Source organism: Nannospalax galili, unplaced genomic scaffold (genome assembly GCF_000622305.1).
Source record: "Nannospalax galili isolate Female #2095 unplaced genomic scaffold, S.galili_v1.0 scaffold59, whole genome shotgun sequence".
NCBI classification, from domain to species: domain Eukaryota; kingdom Metazoa; phylum Chordata; class Mammalia; order Rodentia; family Spalacidae; genus Nannospalax; species Nannospalax galili.
In genome coordinates, this window is record NW_008344412.1 from 2,329,916 (window position 1) to 2,345,599 (window position 15,684).

The 15,684-nt window shown below is 42.5% G+C and overlaps 1 protein-coding gene across 4 annotated transcripts in view; it reads right to left on the reverse strand.

Annotated features, from left to right (window-relative positions):
• Plch1 (phospholipase C eta 1) overlaps nucleotides 1-15,684 on the reverse strand; it is a 174,465-nt gene that overhangs the window by 28,573 nt on the left and 130,208 nt on the right. For all 4 annotated transcript variants that reach the window (XM_008840636.1, XM_008840634.1, XM_008840635.1 and 1 more), the window contains exons 10-12: nucleotides 14,278-14,385; nucleotides 4,981-5,142; nucleotides 890-961 (exon numbers count right to left, since the gene is read on the reverse strand). In XM_008840636.1, the coding sequence (XP_008838858.1) occupies nucleotides 890-961; nucleotides 4,981-5,142; nucleotides 14,278-14,385 (342 nt within the window). The remainder of the gene's footprint in view (nucleotides 1-889; nucleotides 962-4,980; nucleotides 5,143-14,277; nucleotides 14,386-15,684) is intronic.

Sequence of the window (15,684 nt, forward strand, 5' to 3'; positions counted from 1 at the left end):
AGCTCAACATCATATTTGAAAGATTATCATATTGTTGTATATAGATGTAATTTTTTCCTTTTTGTGCTGTTAAATAGTCCCTTATATGAATATTCCACATTTTTAATTGATTCTATAGTTAATGGAAATTTGAACTGTTTTCTGCTTGTACCATTACAAATAACACCACTTTAAACACGTGTCTGGCTTTTGTTAGAGACCTAACAATGGAACTGCGAAGTTGAATGACTGGCTTTTGCCAAGACTGCCAAACTGTGCCAAAGTCGTTTCTGTACCTCAGCAAGTGAGACTCAAATTCCTCTACATCCTGACAAACATTTGATGTCTGTAGTCCTTTTATGCTACTTCTTGCGGTATGTATGGAATCCTATCATAACTTTAATTAGCATTTCCCAGATGCCTAAGGAGGGTGAACCTCTTTTCCTAGCCATTTGGCTATCTTCTTTTGGATTTAAGCCTTTTGCTCTTTTTGAAATGTATATTACCTGTCTTCTTATTGATTTGTAAAAATTATTTAAATGTTCAGGCTATGAATCCTCTGTTGGCTAGGTATTTAAAATATTCTTTCTTTTAAGGCAGCTTGTGTCAATTTTTTCATCTTCTGAACTCTGCTTAAGAAATCTTGAGTACCAGGTATGGTGGCTCACGCCTTAGATGCCAGCACTTTGGAGCCAGAGGCAGGTAGAGCTCTGGGAATTGGAGGCCAACATGGTCTACAAGTTCCAGGCCAGCCAGGCTACAAAGTGAGAGCCTGTCAAAAAGAAAAAAAAAAGAACAAAAACAAAACTTCAAAACTTCAGCCATTCTAAGATTGCACAATGTCACCCTATAGAATCTCAGAATCTGTAAGTTAATTAAATTATGCATATTTACCACTCTTAATTCATACCTTGTGTTTTCCAAAGTTGGTCATCAGGGATCTTCCGTGGGACTTCTTTCCACTTTCCTTCACATCTGGATTCTTATGAATAAAAGCATAATACAATGATTTTTTTGCTTTGCTTTTGGCTCTGGCAGAATGGCAGGGGCCCCTCTTCCCCTTTCCTCCTGCCCCACATCGCCACTGCCCAAAATTCGGTTGTGGCTGCTGCAAGAGGGGCACTGCCATGGCTGCCTGGACACCAGCCAGGACACAGCAACTGCCCATAGCTTCCCAAAGCTGGAGTCAAGGGTTCTCAGCAATGCCCAGCTGTGCCAGACCTCACGGTTCCTATTCACCAGGCCGTCTAAAAGCAGAAAGTGATGTTTTGAATGTTCTAGTGGGGATAACTCATTTTCAGTTAAGAGATTTAATTTTGGAAAATAGCCAGAATTAGTTAAGAGTGAAATCTGCTGAATGTGGAAAGCACTACAGTGAACAATGATGTTGGTGAATTTAAAGTATTAAAAATAAACAAAAGTCAAGCATATCTATAAGGTAACAAGATCCCCTTTGTTTAAGTAAACCACTGGGAAGACTTGACACAATTCCACTGGTGAATTGTGGCACTGGAGAAAGACACTTTAACCTCTGATGAGTTCTTGCATGGGTGAATTTTCTAGGCAGAGATGGTGAGCAATACTGTTACTCCAGCCTACATCTCCTTAGGTGACTGAAGGAAATGCTACCCTGTTGAAAGGATTTAGACTCTTCTGCAGTTGCCCCTTAAGAATGCACTATCTGACTCACTGTATAGAGAGACCTACAGGTGGCGCCCATCCAGGACTCCAGTTAAAGGGAAGAAATAGAGATAAACACATGAATAGAATAAAGATGTATGAGCAAAGCCACTTAAAATAAATAAAGAAGCTACAAGAGGCCCTTCTCTGACCACAGACAGAGATCATGGGGATGAGATTCATGGGGGAGAGGGTAAGGTAGCCAAGAATTGGCTGAGGAAACAGCCATGTAGAAAATGGAGCCGTTAGGAGCGAGGGGGGAAATGGAGCTGGTAGGAACGAGGGGTTTACATGATGCTGCTGCTTAATCACTGCTTTGCATGCATCCATTGCCTTTGAAAACCTATTAATGCTGATCACTAACTGTTCAAAACCTGTGAGATTAAGAAGGTCACTACACTGGTCATTGGTTGTAGAACAGATGGCACTCTCTCCAAGTTAGGGGACATAGTGCTGCCACCAAAGCTACAATTCTTCTCTTGGCTTCAACTCTTTCATCTGTGAAATGGGGGTGGGGGGGATAAATTAGCCAATTAACCTGTGAGTTCCTTCCTACTTCTAAGAGCCCATCTGTTGGTAGGAAGACTATGTTATTTTATTGTCCCAAACAGAACTCTTTTAAGAGTGAAATTGGGCACTTTTAATGAGACAACAGGACAACCGGTATGTAGTAGAGATGTCCCAGGCAAATTCACTTTGAATTTAGTTGGCACCTACTACACTCCAGGACAAACATGAGGATATTAGATATATTCTCTTTTAATTTATGCAATCATCTCCAGAGATAATGTGATTAAAATCTCATTTTTTTCAGAAAATAACAAATATAGTAACATCTAAAAGCTAATCAGTGGTAAGAGCACAGATTCTGTCTTATCCCTAAGTCTCCTCTCTGGTTTCCTCTTCCTAATTTCTCCCATAGCCCTTCTTTATGCAGGAACTAGATATCTATTAATAGCTCTCTGCAATTCTGATCTCTCTCTGAGTAGCAAGCGGCACCTCATCTTCCACTGACTTCAGGGGTTAGATATGGTTCTAGGAAGTCTCATGTATACAAAGGCACATCGGTGAGAACAGAGCAGACTGTCCTTTCTGGGCCGACAAGCCGATATGGAAGCAGCAACTGGAAGACACTGCAGTAAAAGACAATAACGGGAAACGTTCGGGGCATGAGGGATGAACTACTTCCTTCCACGTAGGAAGAACTAGAGGGTTAGCTGAACTAGAGGGTTAAGGGGGTTAGGATTTGAAAGCTGAAGACTGCAGGTGACTGGACATTAACTACATGAAATGAGAAAGAGAAAGAGATTTTGGCCATGGAAACCACATATTAAAAGAGCCTTCAAGTAGGAGCATGGCACCCACCAGGAAATGAAGGAAGCCCTGTCTCAAAAATAAAATAAAATAAAATAAAGTAAAATAAAATAAAATAAATCAGAAAACAAAACAACAACAAGATATGACACTGCGAGCCTCTAGATCAAGCTGACTTGGAACCCAACTCCGCTGATAAACTCATCAGATACCTAACTCAGCATCTTTCTTCATTTTTCAAGACTTGGCGAATTAGGCTTCTATCTTTAGAAACTGAATCAGTCCCCAAAATAGCCTAGAAGTTGAATAGCTGGAATTTGTAAGGTCTAGGGGGCAACTACCAATGCAAACTATCCCTTAGGTCTAAGAGACCATATGATATGCGTTCTGCCCAGCAGGGAGCTGATCATGGAAGACAGGGAGTGAAAGCAAGAAGACCGCAGTTAGTACAACCTGTAACCACGTGGGTCTTCCCCAGACCAGAATGAATACCTTCAACATCCTAGGATAAAGACATCAGAAACCCACTCTCCCTCTTCCTGGCCATGGAAGATATTTTCATTAGGCAGCACAGCTTAAATTTCCTCTAGAACCAAAACAATTTACCTACTGAACAACTATGAATGTTTTTCTCGTCTCAGATACTATACAAGGAAAATAGTATGCTTCCTATTTCATGGAATTTAGAGACTAGAGGAGGAGACAGATGCTGAATAAACATTTGCAAATATATAAACTATTTTTAAAATAGAAGCTGTATCAGCGGTAGTGAGTTTTTGTCAACTTGACACAAACTAGAGACACCTGGGAAGAAGGAACCTCATTGAGGAATTTCCTCCATCAGACTGGCCTGTGGGCATATCTGTGGGGCATTTTCTTGGTTTCTGGCTGAAATAGGAGGGCCCAGCCCACTGGGGGTAGGGCTATCCCTGGACAGGTGGGCCTGGGCTATATAAGAAAAATAGCTAAGCAAGCCTGGAGGAAGCAAGCCAGTGAGCAGCATTCCTCTGTTTCTCTCTGGTCTCTGCTTCAGCTCTTGCCTCCAGGTTCCTGTCTTAGGTTCTTCCCATGACGTCCCTCAATGATAAACTGTTATTTATAAAGTGAAATAAACTGTTCACCAAGTTGTTTTGGTCAGTGTTTTATCACAGCAACAAAAGGCAAACTACAACAATGGACACTATAAAGATGTAGTGAACCAAATCCAGAGGTCAAGTAGGACCTACTAAAGCTGGGCTGTAAAAGACTAGGTGGGAGTAGAGAAGATGGAGGAATGGAGGGGTCTACACAGAGGCAATGGAAGACAGGGAAGAGTGTGGCACGGAAAGACAACTGTGGCTGAGTGGCAGTGTGGGAGGTAGTGGACCAGGGACACTGGGGAGATCTGAGACAGGCAAAGATACCATTGTGCAGGTCCTGAAAAGCCTAAAGTGTTTGTAAATTATCTCCAAGCATAGTTGGAAGCCACTGAAGAATTTAACACGGTGGAGAGTCCCCCTCAGATTTGCATTCTTAAATATTGCGCTGATTTCTGAATGGAGATTAGACTGACGGAACAAGGCAAGTCTGGGTGAGAGTTGAGATTTGTCTAGATGAGGACACAAATACGGAAAGGAGGCATTGACAGAAAGGAGACACATTCAAAAGGTGGCATCAACAAGATGCGAGGCTGGCTGAATGTGGAAAGGAGGGCAGGGGAAGTGAGCGCAGGGGAGGGGGTTGGAGGAGAAGGCAGGGGAGGCCGGTGCTTTCTGGACTCTCTTCATTGGAACCCAGGGATGCTGGGCTTGATCCTGAAGGTCCCAGTGAAGTAGTATTTGAGTCATTTCACCCCAATCTATCCACTTTAAACTCTTTCCACATAAATCTGTAGTAGGTTTTTATTTTTCAAGTGATACGAGGATAGAGAAGTTGGAGAAGCATCACAAACATCAAATGCTTAGAAACCAAGTAGGAGATGTTTCGTATTTTTTTCTTGTAGGCCAAGCACGATAGGAAATGGCTTACCTGCTTCAGGTGAGCATTTAAGCCTTCATGAGTGGCCTTCAGCAGGGCCCTCACTGTGAAACTGTCAGGGTCTTCTTTGTCTCGAATTTGAGACTCTTTTAACAGTGACTCCAGTTTTTTCCTTATGAAAGATTCTACCTGGTGCTCAGTGGTCCCGTTGTTCTGCAGAGAACGAAGTAACACAAACGATTCCTTGAGAAACAGAATCAAGTAGAACATGCCTTCTGTGCAAGACAGCGTTGGTTTCATCATGTCATTATCTCGAAATTGTCCTACCAACTAAGAAGTCCTACAAAATAACGATTCTCTGCCAGATGCTCTTCGTAGTACTGTGTTGAATCCTCAAGCCTGCATGCTACCCTGTTCAACCTTATAACCGCTTATTCTCTTTTCATTTCAGCAATGCAGAATCAGATGCCTTGAGAAATTAACTAAGTTTTTTTGTTTTGGGGTTTTTTTTTTTTTTGGTCTTTTTGAGACAGGGTCTCCCTGTAACCCCAGCTGTCCTGGAACTCACTATGTAGACCAGGCTGGCCTTGAACTCACAAAGATCTGCCATGGTTTACAAAGCTAGCTAGTAACTGAGGTAAGACTGTAAACCTTTCTGTCTCTGATATTTCATGCCTTCAATAGAGGACAAGCCAGGGAAAACTTCTGGAGACTAAGTTTTCTATACCCACACATTTATAGAGTAAAATCACTATTTTTAAAATTGCTTCCTTCACTAGGGGGCAAAGAATGCTATGGAAGTTTCCAGCGTGGCAGACTCTGCTGAGACAAAATTTCTTTCCTGTCTCCAACCCCACGGTATCATCAGAGGGAACAGAATGTTGACTTGTGCTATGACGTGTCACTATGATTATTTTTAAGATCACAGAATTTCAGGGGTTTGGGGGCTACAGAGATGGCTCAGTGGTTAAGAACACTGCCTGTCCTTGCAAAGGACCCAGGTTCAATTTCTAGCACTCACATGGTAGCCAACAACCATCCATAACTCAGTTCCAGGGGACCAACTCCCTCTTCTGGCCTCCATGGGCTTTGCACAACAAAGGTACACTTATACACATGCAGGCAACACACTCATGCACATAAAAAAAAAATAAGTGATTTTTTTAAAAATTTAAAAAACAGAATTTCAAGGGGTTTGGATAACAAAGCTATCCCCCAGTTTCATGTAAGTTTTAGGTGCTCAAGGCACAACATGTCCTGGAAATCTCACACAGCACAGAGCCGGGCCACCTCTCCCTGCCACAAACCAGTGGGCCTAGGCTGTGCTCATTACACCTCTGTTGTTCAACTGTTGTTTACCTGTCCTTTATCCAGCCTTGCTCACAGATTCTCCAATCACCCGCTGATGACCAACCTACCCTAGAACAATTCCTATATTCATCACTAAAGGTTTAAGGCTGCTTCTTTTCCATCTGAAAATATATTACTAGGAGGTTATTATACTTGAACCCTGCAGAATGGATAACTCTCTAATATTACATTCATTTCACAGACTCCTGTAAGAGCAAGGCAATATAAATGCCATAGGGAAATTAAAAAATAACACCTACATCAGGATGGATTACTACATTTCCCTGAACTAATATCACATACATTAATATCCCTAACATATCCAATTAACAAGGCACTCCACCCACTGGAGACTCCCAGGCTCTGAAGGAGACACAAAGATGAAAAAGAACTAGCACTTGACCTCAGAAGTTGACAATCCATTATGCCAGCAAAGACATAATTCCAAATGCCCATTGTGTTCTGCACAGCTGCCTTCAAAAGCAGCTATGACTGGTGAAGTCACAGGGATTCTGGGGAAGAACATGCCATTCCTACAGGAGAGGCTGAGAAGGCCTCAAAGAAAGGTGAGAACTGACTAGACAGCTGAGATTTCAATGGTGAGGAAGAGAAGGGATTCCCTACAAGGCACAGTTCCAACAAAGGCATGCCAATCATGTCCTAGAAACACAAGGAGCGCTTGAGGTTTCCTAAGCAGAAATTCATTGCAGAGTGAAGTATTGTGGGGGCTGGAGAGACTTGAAAGCCAAAAGACGGAACAGCTGAGAGTTCTGCATAGCCAAGTGTCAAGAGGTACTTTAGAAATAACAGCAGCCTGGCAGCATAGACTGAAAGAGGACAGGAGTCCGCAGATGAAAATCCAGGTACACCAGTCTCCATGGCAAGCACTAAGCACCCAAGCTAGGGTGCTGGGGATTTAATAAAGATGAGAGTGAGTTTAGGGGGAAACTCATTTTGCCTAAAACAAACTTGTACTGAATTTCTGCTATATGCCAGGAGAGAAGCACTAATAGGGGCACAGAGCCCTCAGTGTCATGGAGAATCATCCACACAAATCAGCATGAGTCACAGGCATGTGGGGTACCATGGGAGCACAGGGGAGGGGCTCCTCATTTGCCTTGGGAATTCTGCTTCTTGGAGTGGAAGACACATGGGCCAAGATGTCCTAAAAGATGGGAGTACTGATTGCCTGTGATTACTATAACAAATTACTCAAACCTTGCAGCTTCAAACAACAGAAATTTATTTTTTCACTAGTCTAGATGGTGAAAGTCTGGGCCAAGGTGGTGGTGGGCCACAGTCCCTCTGAAGCCCTCGGGAGGATATGTCCTTGCCTCTTCCCACCTATGGTAGCTGCATGCATTCCTTGACTTGTGGCAGCAGAAGATCTCTACCTGGGTCTTCACTGGGTCTCCGGTGTGACCCATCCTCTCTGCCTTCTCTTCTCAGAACGCTCGCACTAGATTTGAGCCAGGTTAAGCCAGGATAATCTCATCTTAAATCCTTAACTGAGGAGAGCTAGGGTTTTGCTCTGGATTGGGCTTTGGCTTACAGGAACGTTGTGGCTTGTCAGACCTTTTATCCAGACCACTACCGCTATCAATAGTATCTGCTGTAAGGTTGTCTTTACTTTCTTCCCATTCACATATTCGCTGGACTAGAACCCTCCATTTCCTTCAACAACGGTCCCTTGTACATTCAACAGTGGCCAGTTGTTTGGCAGGAGAGGCCTTGCCTTCAGCCAGCGGCTTCTGCTTCCCCATGCCTTCTTCCTGAGCTCCATCAGTTCCAGCTTTTGATTGGAAGAGAGAGGCATGCAATTCTTCCTTTCACCTGAGCACTTGGGGGCTTCTGTAGAGTCACTAATCTAATTTCAATATTGTTGTGTATCAGAGAATAGCAAAGCCTAAGGAGGACAGAGCTGGGGAATGACAGGTTGGTGGGGTGCTCAGAATGCACATATTTTCAGATTAAGTCCACTCTTTGGGGCATAGTTCTTGGTATCCCAAAATAATGACAATAGTAACATCAAAGGCTACAAACTGAGCTGGACAGACAACTCAGCAGGTAAGTGCACTGACTGCTCTTCCTGAGGACCAGGGTTTGTTTCCGAGCACCCACATGGCAGCTAACAACCGTCTGTCACTCCAGTTCCAGAGACTCTGACACCCTCTTCTGACCTCCACAGGCATTACACATAGGGAGCACTTACATACATACAGGCAAAACACTCACACGTAAAATAAAATAAATCAAAAAAAAAAAATTTAAGATTGCAAATCACCAGGCATAAGAAGAAGAAAGTTTGATCACTGTGAAAATTATCAAAACATGCCCTAGAGCAACAAAGGGACACATTTTATAGGAAAAACCAGGCTGACAGACTTGTTCAGTACAGAGTTGCAGCAAATCTACCACTTGTTTTTTTCTAAAAAAAAGAGCAGTATTTGTGAAAGGTAAAAATCAAAGTTCAAAACAATATGATATGCCTATTTGGAAACAGCAAGGAAGACTCTGTCCTACGGTACCTTGCAATGCACTGCCCTATAACAACACTATTCAAACCACGCAACACCCTCTAAGGCACAGCCAAGTCCAACTCACTATGTCATAGACACAGAAATTCAGCAGCTCACCAGCCTAAGAATGGTAACACTGAGGCAAGACCTAACACTTCCCATTCAAAATCTCATCTACTTCACCCATACGATGCCGCAGCCATTCCTTTCACATTGCTGCAAAAAGAGATTAATTCTTGAGTCGAAAAGATGCTGAGTGGGTTTGTATTTAAACAACCACCATTCATCATTGTTCTGAATCCCTCTGTGGAAAACAGTAAGTAGGCTTCACTTAAGGCCACAGTGGGCCCAGAAAAGAGCTCTGGTTCTCTTAATTCCCAGTGCATTTGATCAAGTACCCCTGAGCCTGGTGGGGAGAGCTTGTGGAGACTGAGAAAGCTTGTAGAAGCACTGGGCATGCCTTGCATCGATCACAGAGTGCTCCAAATACCTTCCGTTTCCTTTCCTCACTTGGGGCCCCACAAAAGTTGGAGACAATGACAAGATGCGCTGTGGGCATGCCAGCAAAGCAGAGCTAACGCTCCAAAGCCAGAGCCAACTAGTTCAGGTGGGCTGAGAAGTGCTACACAGGGGCTGAAATTCTTCACTTCGCGTCCTCTAAACACTGGGGTTTGCCAAGGGAATGATATCCCTGCCTATTGATCTTTCTATTCTTCTCTGTGATTTTCATCACAAGAAAATTTGCAGCCACAGAGAACAAATAAATGTGTGGCTGGGGTTTCATTACTATATTGTCATTCAGTCCTGGAATCCAATAGCACTGCTGAAAGAAAGCTAGACAGACTCCTGACCTATCAGCCTCCACACAGCTGTGGCAGGGACCACAGCTGAGAGCCCCAGGAATCTCATTCTTTTGTTCCTAGAGTCAGGGGGAGACAAAGGATGCTGCTACAGGGAGAAGGGGGAGAACAGCCATTTATGGCCAGGAGCAGTTTCTACCAGAGAAGTAGTTAGGGTTTCTAATTCCTTTTCTGAGAGATTAAATCTGATCTAGGAATCTTTGTCACCAATCAATCAATTAATTAAGCAGTCGATCAAACACATTCTCATTTCCTCCCCAGCACGAACTAAAGCCTCGTTTGCAAGGCTAAAGGAGGCCCCAGTCTAGACTAGGAAGGAACAGGAAAGGAGGGAGACTGAGTCAGACAGCGCTGATGTTTCACTGGAGTTACTGGGGAAGTGTACAAAATTCCCAGGGGACACCCAGACCAATTATACCAGACTCTCTGGTCTGAGACACCAGCACTAGGATTTCCAAAAGCTCCCTTGCCATACCTACATGCAGCTAAAGTTGAAGACCTTTGCTTTAAAAACCAAAACAAGAAAATAAGAAACTAGAATATCTCAACACCCCCAAATGTCTTTGGACTGGAGTCTGGCAACATGAAGAATAATATATTTGCTGCACCTTGAATTGCCTTACAAAGCTTCAAGCCTGCTTCCTCAAGGCATGGTCAGAGAGCAGTTACTCTTCAACCACTTGAGTCTGCATTTGTTCCTGACCTGTCTGCTCCTTTGCCTCCCTTAAATCATGTTCAAGGATCAGGTCAGTCTTATCATGTGCCTCAAAGAACTGGAATCTTCCAAGACACCTCCGCTCTTCACTCTGTGTTTCCAGGATAGGACCCGATGCTCATCAAGTGGTGTCTCATCTCAGAAAGAACACAGGAGTCATAAGATATCTCAGCCTCAAGAGGTAGCTCAGCCCTTCTATGAATGCTGGTCAGTTTGAGAAGAATAAAGTTCATAATTTTTTAAATATCTCAAAGCATTAAAATGAATTAGGCAGGAAAGAAGATGAACTTGTACCTGTGGTAGTGGGAAGGGAAAATGATAAAAATTGTTGAGAGAGAGAGAGAGAGAGAGAGAGAGAGAGAGACTGAGACCAGTGTGAATGTTAGAGTATTAAAGGATTACTAAAGGTGCGACGTGGGAGACATGTACACATCAGTTAGAATGTGTCGGAAGGCTTGGCGTTTGTGGGATGAGCTTCATGTAAGAGACAGCTAATGTTTGTGCCCAACAGGCTGACAAAACACAGATTTGATTTGGAAAATATAAGAAAAATGATACTAAAACACTCAACAGAAGAAAAAAAATCAGTGAAGTTGAAATACAGGAATGGGAAGTCTGTGCAGCACACTGACGCAGAGGGTCTCATGAAGGAGAGCAATGCTGAGCTGGCTGCCTGCCCTGAATCAAGTCTGTTAGATTACTGCACTGTGGCTGAGAGGAGACCATCCCCTGAGTCTTTGAGCTGTGTGGTTCTTGGGTCACTGAACACATTGGCTTTATCCTGTGACTTACATATCATGATCCAGATTCTCTGTATTGCTGAAGCTATAAAGTAATAATATACAGCAGAATCTTAGAGGAGTCAAAGCACAGCAGAAAACATTCCCTACAAAGCAAAACCATAGCGTGGCTTGAATAGCGGATCAGGAGGAGCCCTGCCCTCCTGCTCGGCTTCTAATGCTAGTCTAAGTGGGATGCTGGTGAGCCACAAAACTCCCTCCTGGTCTTCACCCCGGGGTTCGCTCTGCCTGGAATATTCTTCTCCAGATACTAACTGCGCTAATTCTTTTTCTTTAGATTTATGGTTGAATACATCTTCTAAGGGAGGCCCATATGGACAGTCCCTCTAAAAATTCACACTCACCCCCAAATATATATACACTCACACCACGTAATACACACACATACACACACCATGTACATACACAAGCACCACATACACCACATATATATACACATCACATATACACACCACACACACACTACATACACCACATATACACATACTGCGTGCACACACACACCACATACATGCACACATGCACGCACCTTTTTCCTTCAGCACTTAGGACTGTCCAGAGTACTATATATGCCACTCATTTGCTATGGTTTTTGTCTACCCTCCCTCTCAATGAGTGAACCCCAGGAAGACCAGGACTTCTGTCTATTTAATTTACTCCAGTAACATCTAATGCCTACAAAGGTGATGGTTCATCTTCAACAGGAAATGCTCAGTAAAAATGGTGGCACACACAAAGAATCTTTCATAACCTCATGAACGCTAGTGTTCTGGTGTCCATGAATGTTGAGTTAAAATCTTATTACAATAATTCAGATATAACTTATAAACCTAACCACATACTTTCAACTTATAGCTGAAGTTAAGAGTTTCCTATAAGGTAAAGGCATGTTCACATAAGGTAAAGGCATGTTCACATAAACAACCTGCATTCTGCCTTGTTTTGCAGAAATACGATTATGGGTATTTAAATTTACCACCCAGAGAAGACAATTGATCTCCCTACTAACCATAGGCTATAAGTAGACTGATCGCAAGAGACTGCTTTGGTACTGCAAACACGGTTTATGATAAGAGCTCAAAAACAGAGAAGCAAATGTAGTATGAGAAATTTGTATACATTTACTAAAATGTTGGGTTTTTAAAAACCCAACACATTTCTTCCTCGATATACATCAAAGCTGCATTTGTGAAGCTTTATACATAAGGTGCTCTCCACTCCAAGTGAAAGAATTCAAGTGGACAGCCATGTCTATCTTTGTGGAATCAGATTCTAAAGTATCCGCTTGTATCGGAGCCTAGAAATCAGCTAGTAGACTTTGGACATGAGAGGGAAACCACTGGTTATGTTAGGTGGCATTACTTATCTGTTCCCATAAAATTATATTCAATGGACTTTTTTAGCCACAGATATTTACCATAGAAAACCAGAAGTTTTGCCAAGCTGAGGCAGGAGGACCAGCCAGCTCAAGGTCATCCTGGGCAACTTAGGCTGGGTCTCGAAACAAAAGGTAAAGAGAGGGGAAATAGCTCAGTGGTAAAGCACTTGACTAGCATGTATGAGAACCTGGGTTTAATCCCTAGAACTGCAAAAAAGGGGAAACTTCACATTTGAAGAAAGCCTGAATGGATTTAAGATTCATATCAATTCCGTTTGTGCTCAGAGGGAGGAACGACTGTGATATTTTCCCATCATCACTAAACAGCATTCCCTGAACAGGAAACCCAGGGCCTCTGCTTCCTGCCGGCAGATGGTAAATCACTCTGTGGTTAGCAACTGAAAGAGCTGAGAAATTAGATGCAAAAGGACAAGAATCAGAAAAACCCTGCTTTGTAAACTAAGACTCTGAAAGGTTAAATTATCCATAATCAAAAGCTATCAATTGTAATGATAGCAAATATCTAGAAAAGCGTATTTTAAAATATTTAAAACTGTAGCTAGGCTAGGCTTTCTGGTGATCCTTTTAGTTAGGGGTATTTAACTGAGTTAACAGAAACTACTGAGAAGGAAGAGAGGAACTCTGAAATTTTTGCTTTTGCTTTAAGCTGAGTCATCCATTTCACCCCTTCAAAGTGCTTTAAAACCAGAAAGGTCTACTGAGGCTTCAGTTGTCATTAAGATCTTGTCCCCTCTGCAAATAATGTCAGCTCCCTTTAACACCTTAGAGATAAGGCATCAGGATTACTGTAATTTGGAAGAGAGTGCCTTGCTGTTAACAATATAATCGTTGAGTCCAAGGTGATGGTGTATATTAGAAGAAATTATACAAAATGTATTTGGGGACAGAAAATGGCTCTGATGCCAACATAATTACCACTTTCTGTAGAAATGAAACTATCCCAAAGCCTACACTCCTTCCGGCTTGTCCCAAGGCCACAGAAATCATGTGACTGTTGATGGTAAGAGGGAGAGCACATCTCTTCAAGCCTTATAATTCTCTAGGTTCAAATTGAAACTCTCCCAAACCACATGGTGAAATGGTGCATTTCTGCACAGCAGCTCTTTCACATAGAAAAAGATCTAAAGCTCCAAGCAGGCAAATGGCCTCCATGGAACTAAGTTAGGATGTGATCCCAGTCAAAAGTCCCACATTCAGTCCAGCTAAATGTTCAATTGAACTTGGAAGGGCTTGGAAATCATCTGGACCAAGGTAGATATATACATATCTCCTTAGAGAGGGGCTTGGCATCCTTAGAGTGCAGACTCTCATGCAGCTGGGGTTTGGGGCCACCCTTAGGTACCATGATGAGCAGGCAGCATGCAGGAGGGGAGGCAAAGCCAAACCTTGGAGATTCCACCCAAAACACTAATGTTTCAACCACAGTCTGATTGCTAGTTCCATTACAATAAAATGGAATTAGTCTCTGGAAAGGGTTCAGGTGGGTTTGTCTCTAACACTCTCCCAGTTCTGAGGCAGAGACTCTTGACTCATTCACTCAACAAAGTAACTGGCTATGTGCAAGCACACAAAGTAATTTTAAAAGAATATCCTTTCAAACTACAGTCATCATATTTGTTGATGACTCCAACAGAGCACCAAGGTGGAACCTCATTCTTCCTTCAGTGCATCATGGGTAAAAACTGTGACCACACCTGCAACTTACGTAATGCAGCTTGAATTTGCACTCATCTTCAATCTCATCTGCACTGTCCTCATCGGAGACTTCCCCTTCCTCTGCGTCATCTCCAAGGTGATAAGGCAATTTTTTACCCTGAAATGGATCAAAACATCCCATTTAACAATGAAAATAAATGTACAGCAGCCCAAAGGTAAAGGCAACCCAAATGTCCATTGACAGATGAATGGATTAACAATCTGTGCTCTTCACACACAATGAGCTATTACTCGGCCTTTTAAAATAATTTAATTCTGATACATCTTACACCATGGAACCTTGAAGGCATTATTCATGAGCCATAAACAAAAGGCAAATCTTACATGATTCCACTTATAATAAAGTACATAGAGCTGCAAAGTCATCAAATCAGAAAACAGATCAGTGATAGGAAGGGGCTGGCAGGAGGCAGGAATAGTTGTTGAATGGATATAGAACTTTGGCTTTTCAAGCTGAAAAATGTTCTGATTATACAACAATATGTCTAATCGTTTTAATATTATTGGATTCACACATTTAAAAGTTAAGGGAATGAGTAGGTTTTGTGGTCTCTGTACTTTGCTAATAATTTTAGAAGGTGAAAAAGGAAAATAAAAGGAGCTATGTATCTCATGGTCCATCATTACTTCAGACTGACTGGAAAGCGGGCAGTCTAAAGGAAGGCCAAAATGCAAGCAAAACGGACTTTCATTCCAAAGGTAGTCATAGTACTTTCAATTAAATTGAATTAATTAGTCATGCCATGTTTTAGAGAATCAGACCATCTCCTTTTCAAAAATGTGTGACTCTTGCTAATAAGCATTACCCTGTCTGACTGTAAAACTTTTAGAATCTGATTGCAGGTTCCCCCCTGAAACTCAAAAGCTAGAATCCAATACTACGGGAATTATCAGTGATAGCATTAAGAAACAGGACCTCTGGGAAGTGATTAAGTGATTAGAGTTCCCCTGGACTCCCTTGCCTCTCCCATCATGGGAAGGTACCTATGAATAGGCCCTCACTAGATACCAAATATGCCAAGCCTGGCACAGCAGCTCACGGCTGTAACCCAGTACTTGAGAAGCTGACACGGGAAGATTATGGTGAATTTAAGATTAGCCTGGGCTACACAGTGAGTTAGTTTCAGGCTAGCCTTGGCTACAGAGTAAAACCCTGGAAAGAAGAGAGAAAAAGAGAGACTGAGACAGAAAAAAAACTTGAAAATATGCCAGTACCTACAGGTTGAACTTTTCAGCCTCTGGAACTGTGAATAACAAATTTCTGTGGTTTGTAAACTACCCAGTCTAGGACATTTTGTTATCACAACCCCAAAGGGACTATGGTGTCTAAGAGCAGGCTGCTCTCCTGAGAAGTTCAAGCTGCCTCGAGCACTGGCACACTGGTGCTTCTTTGTAC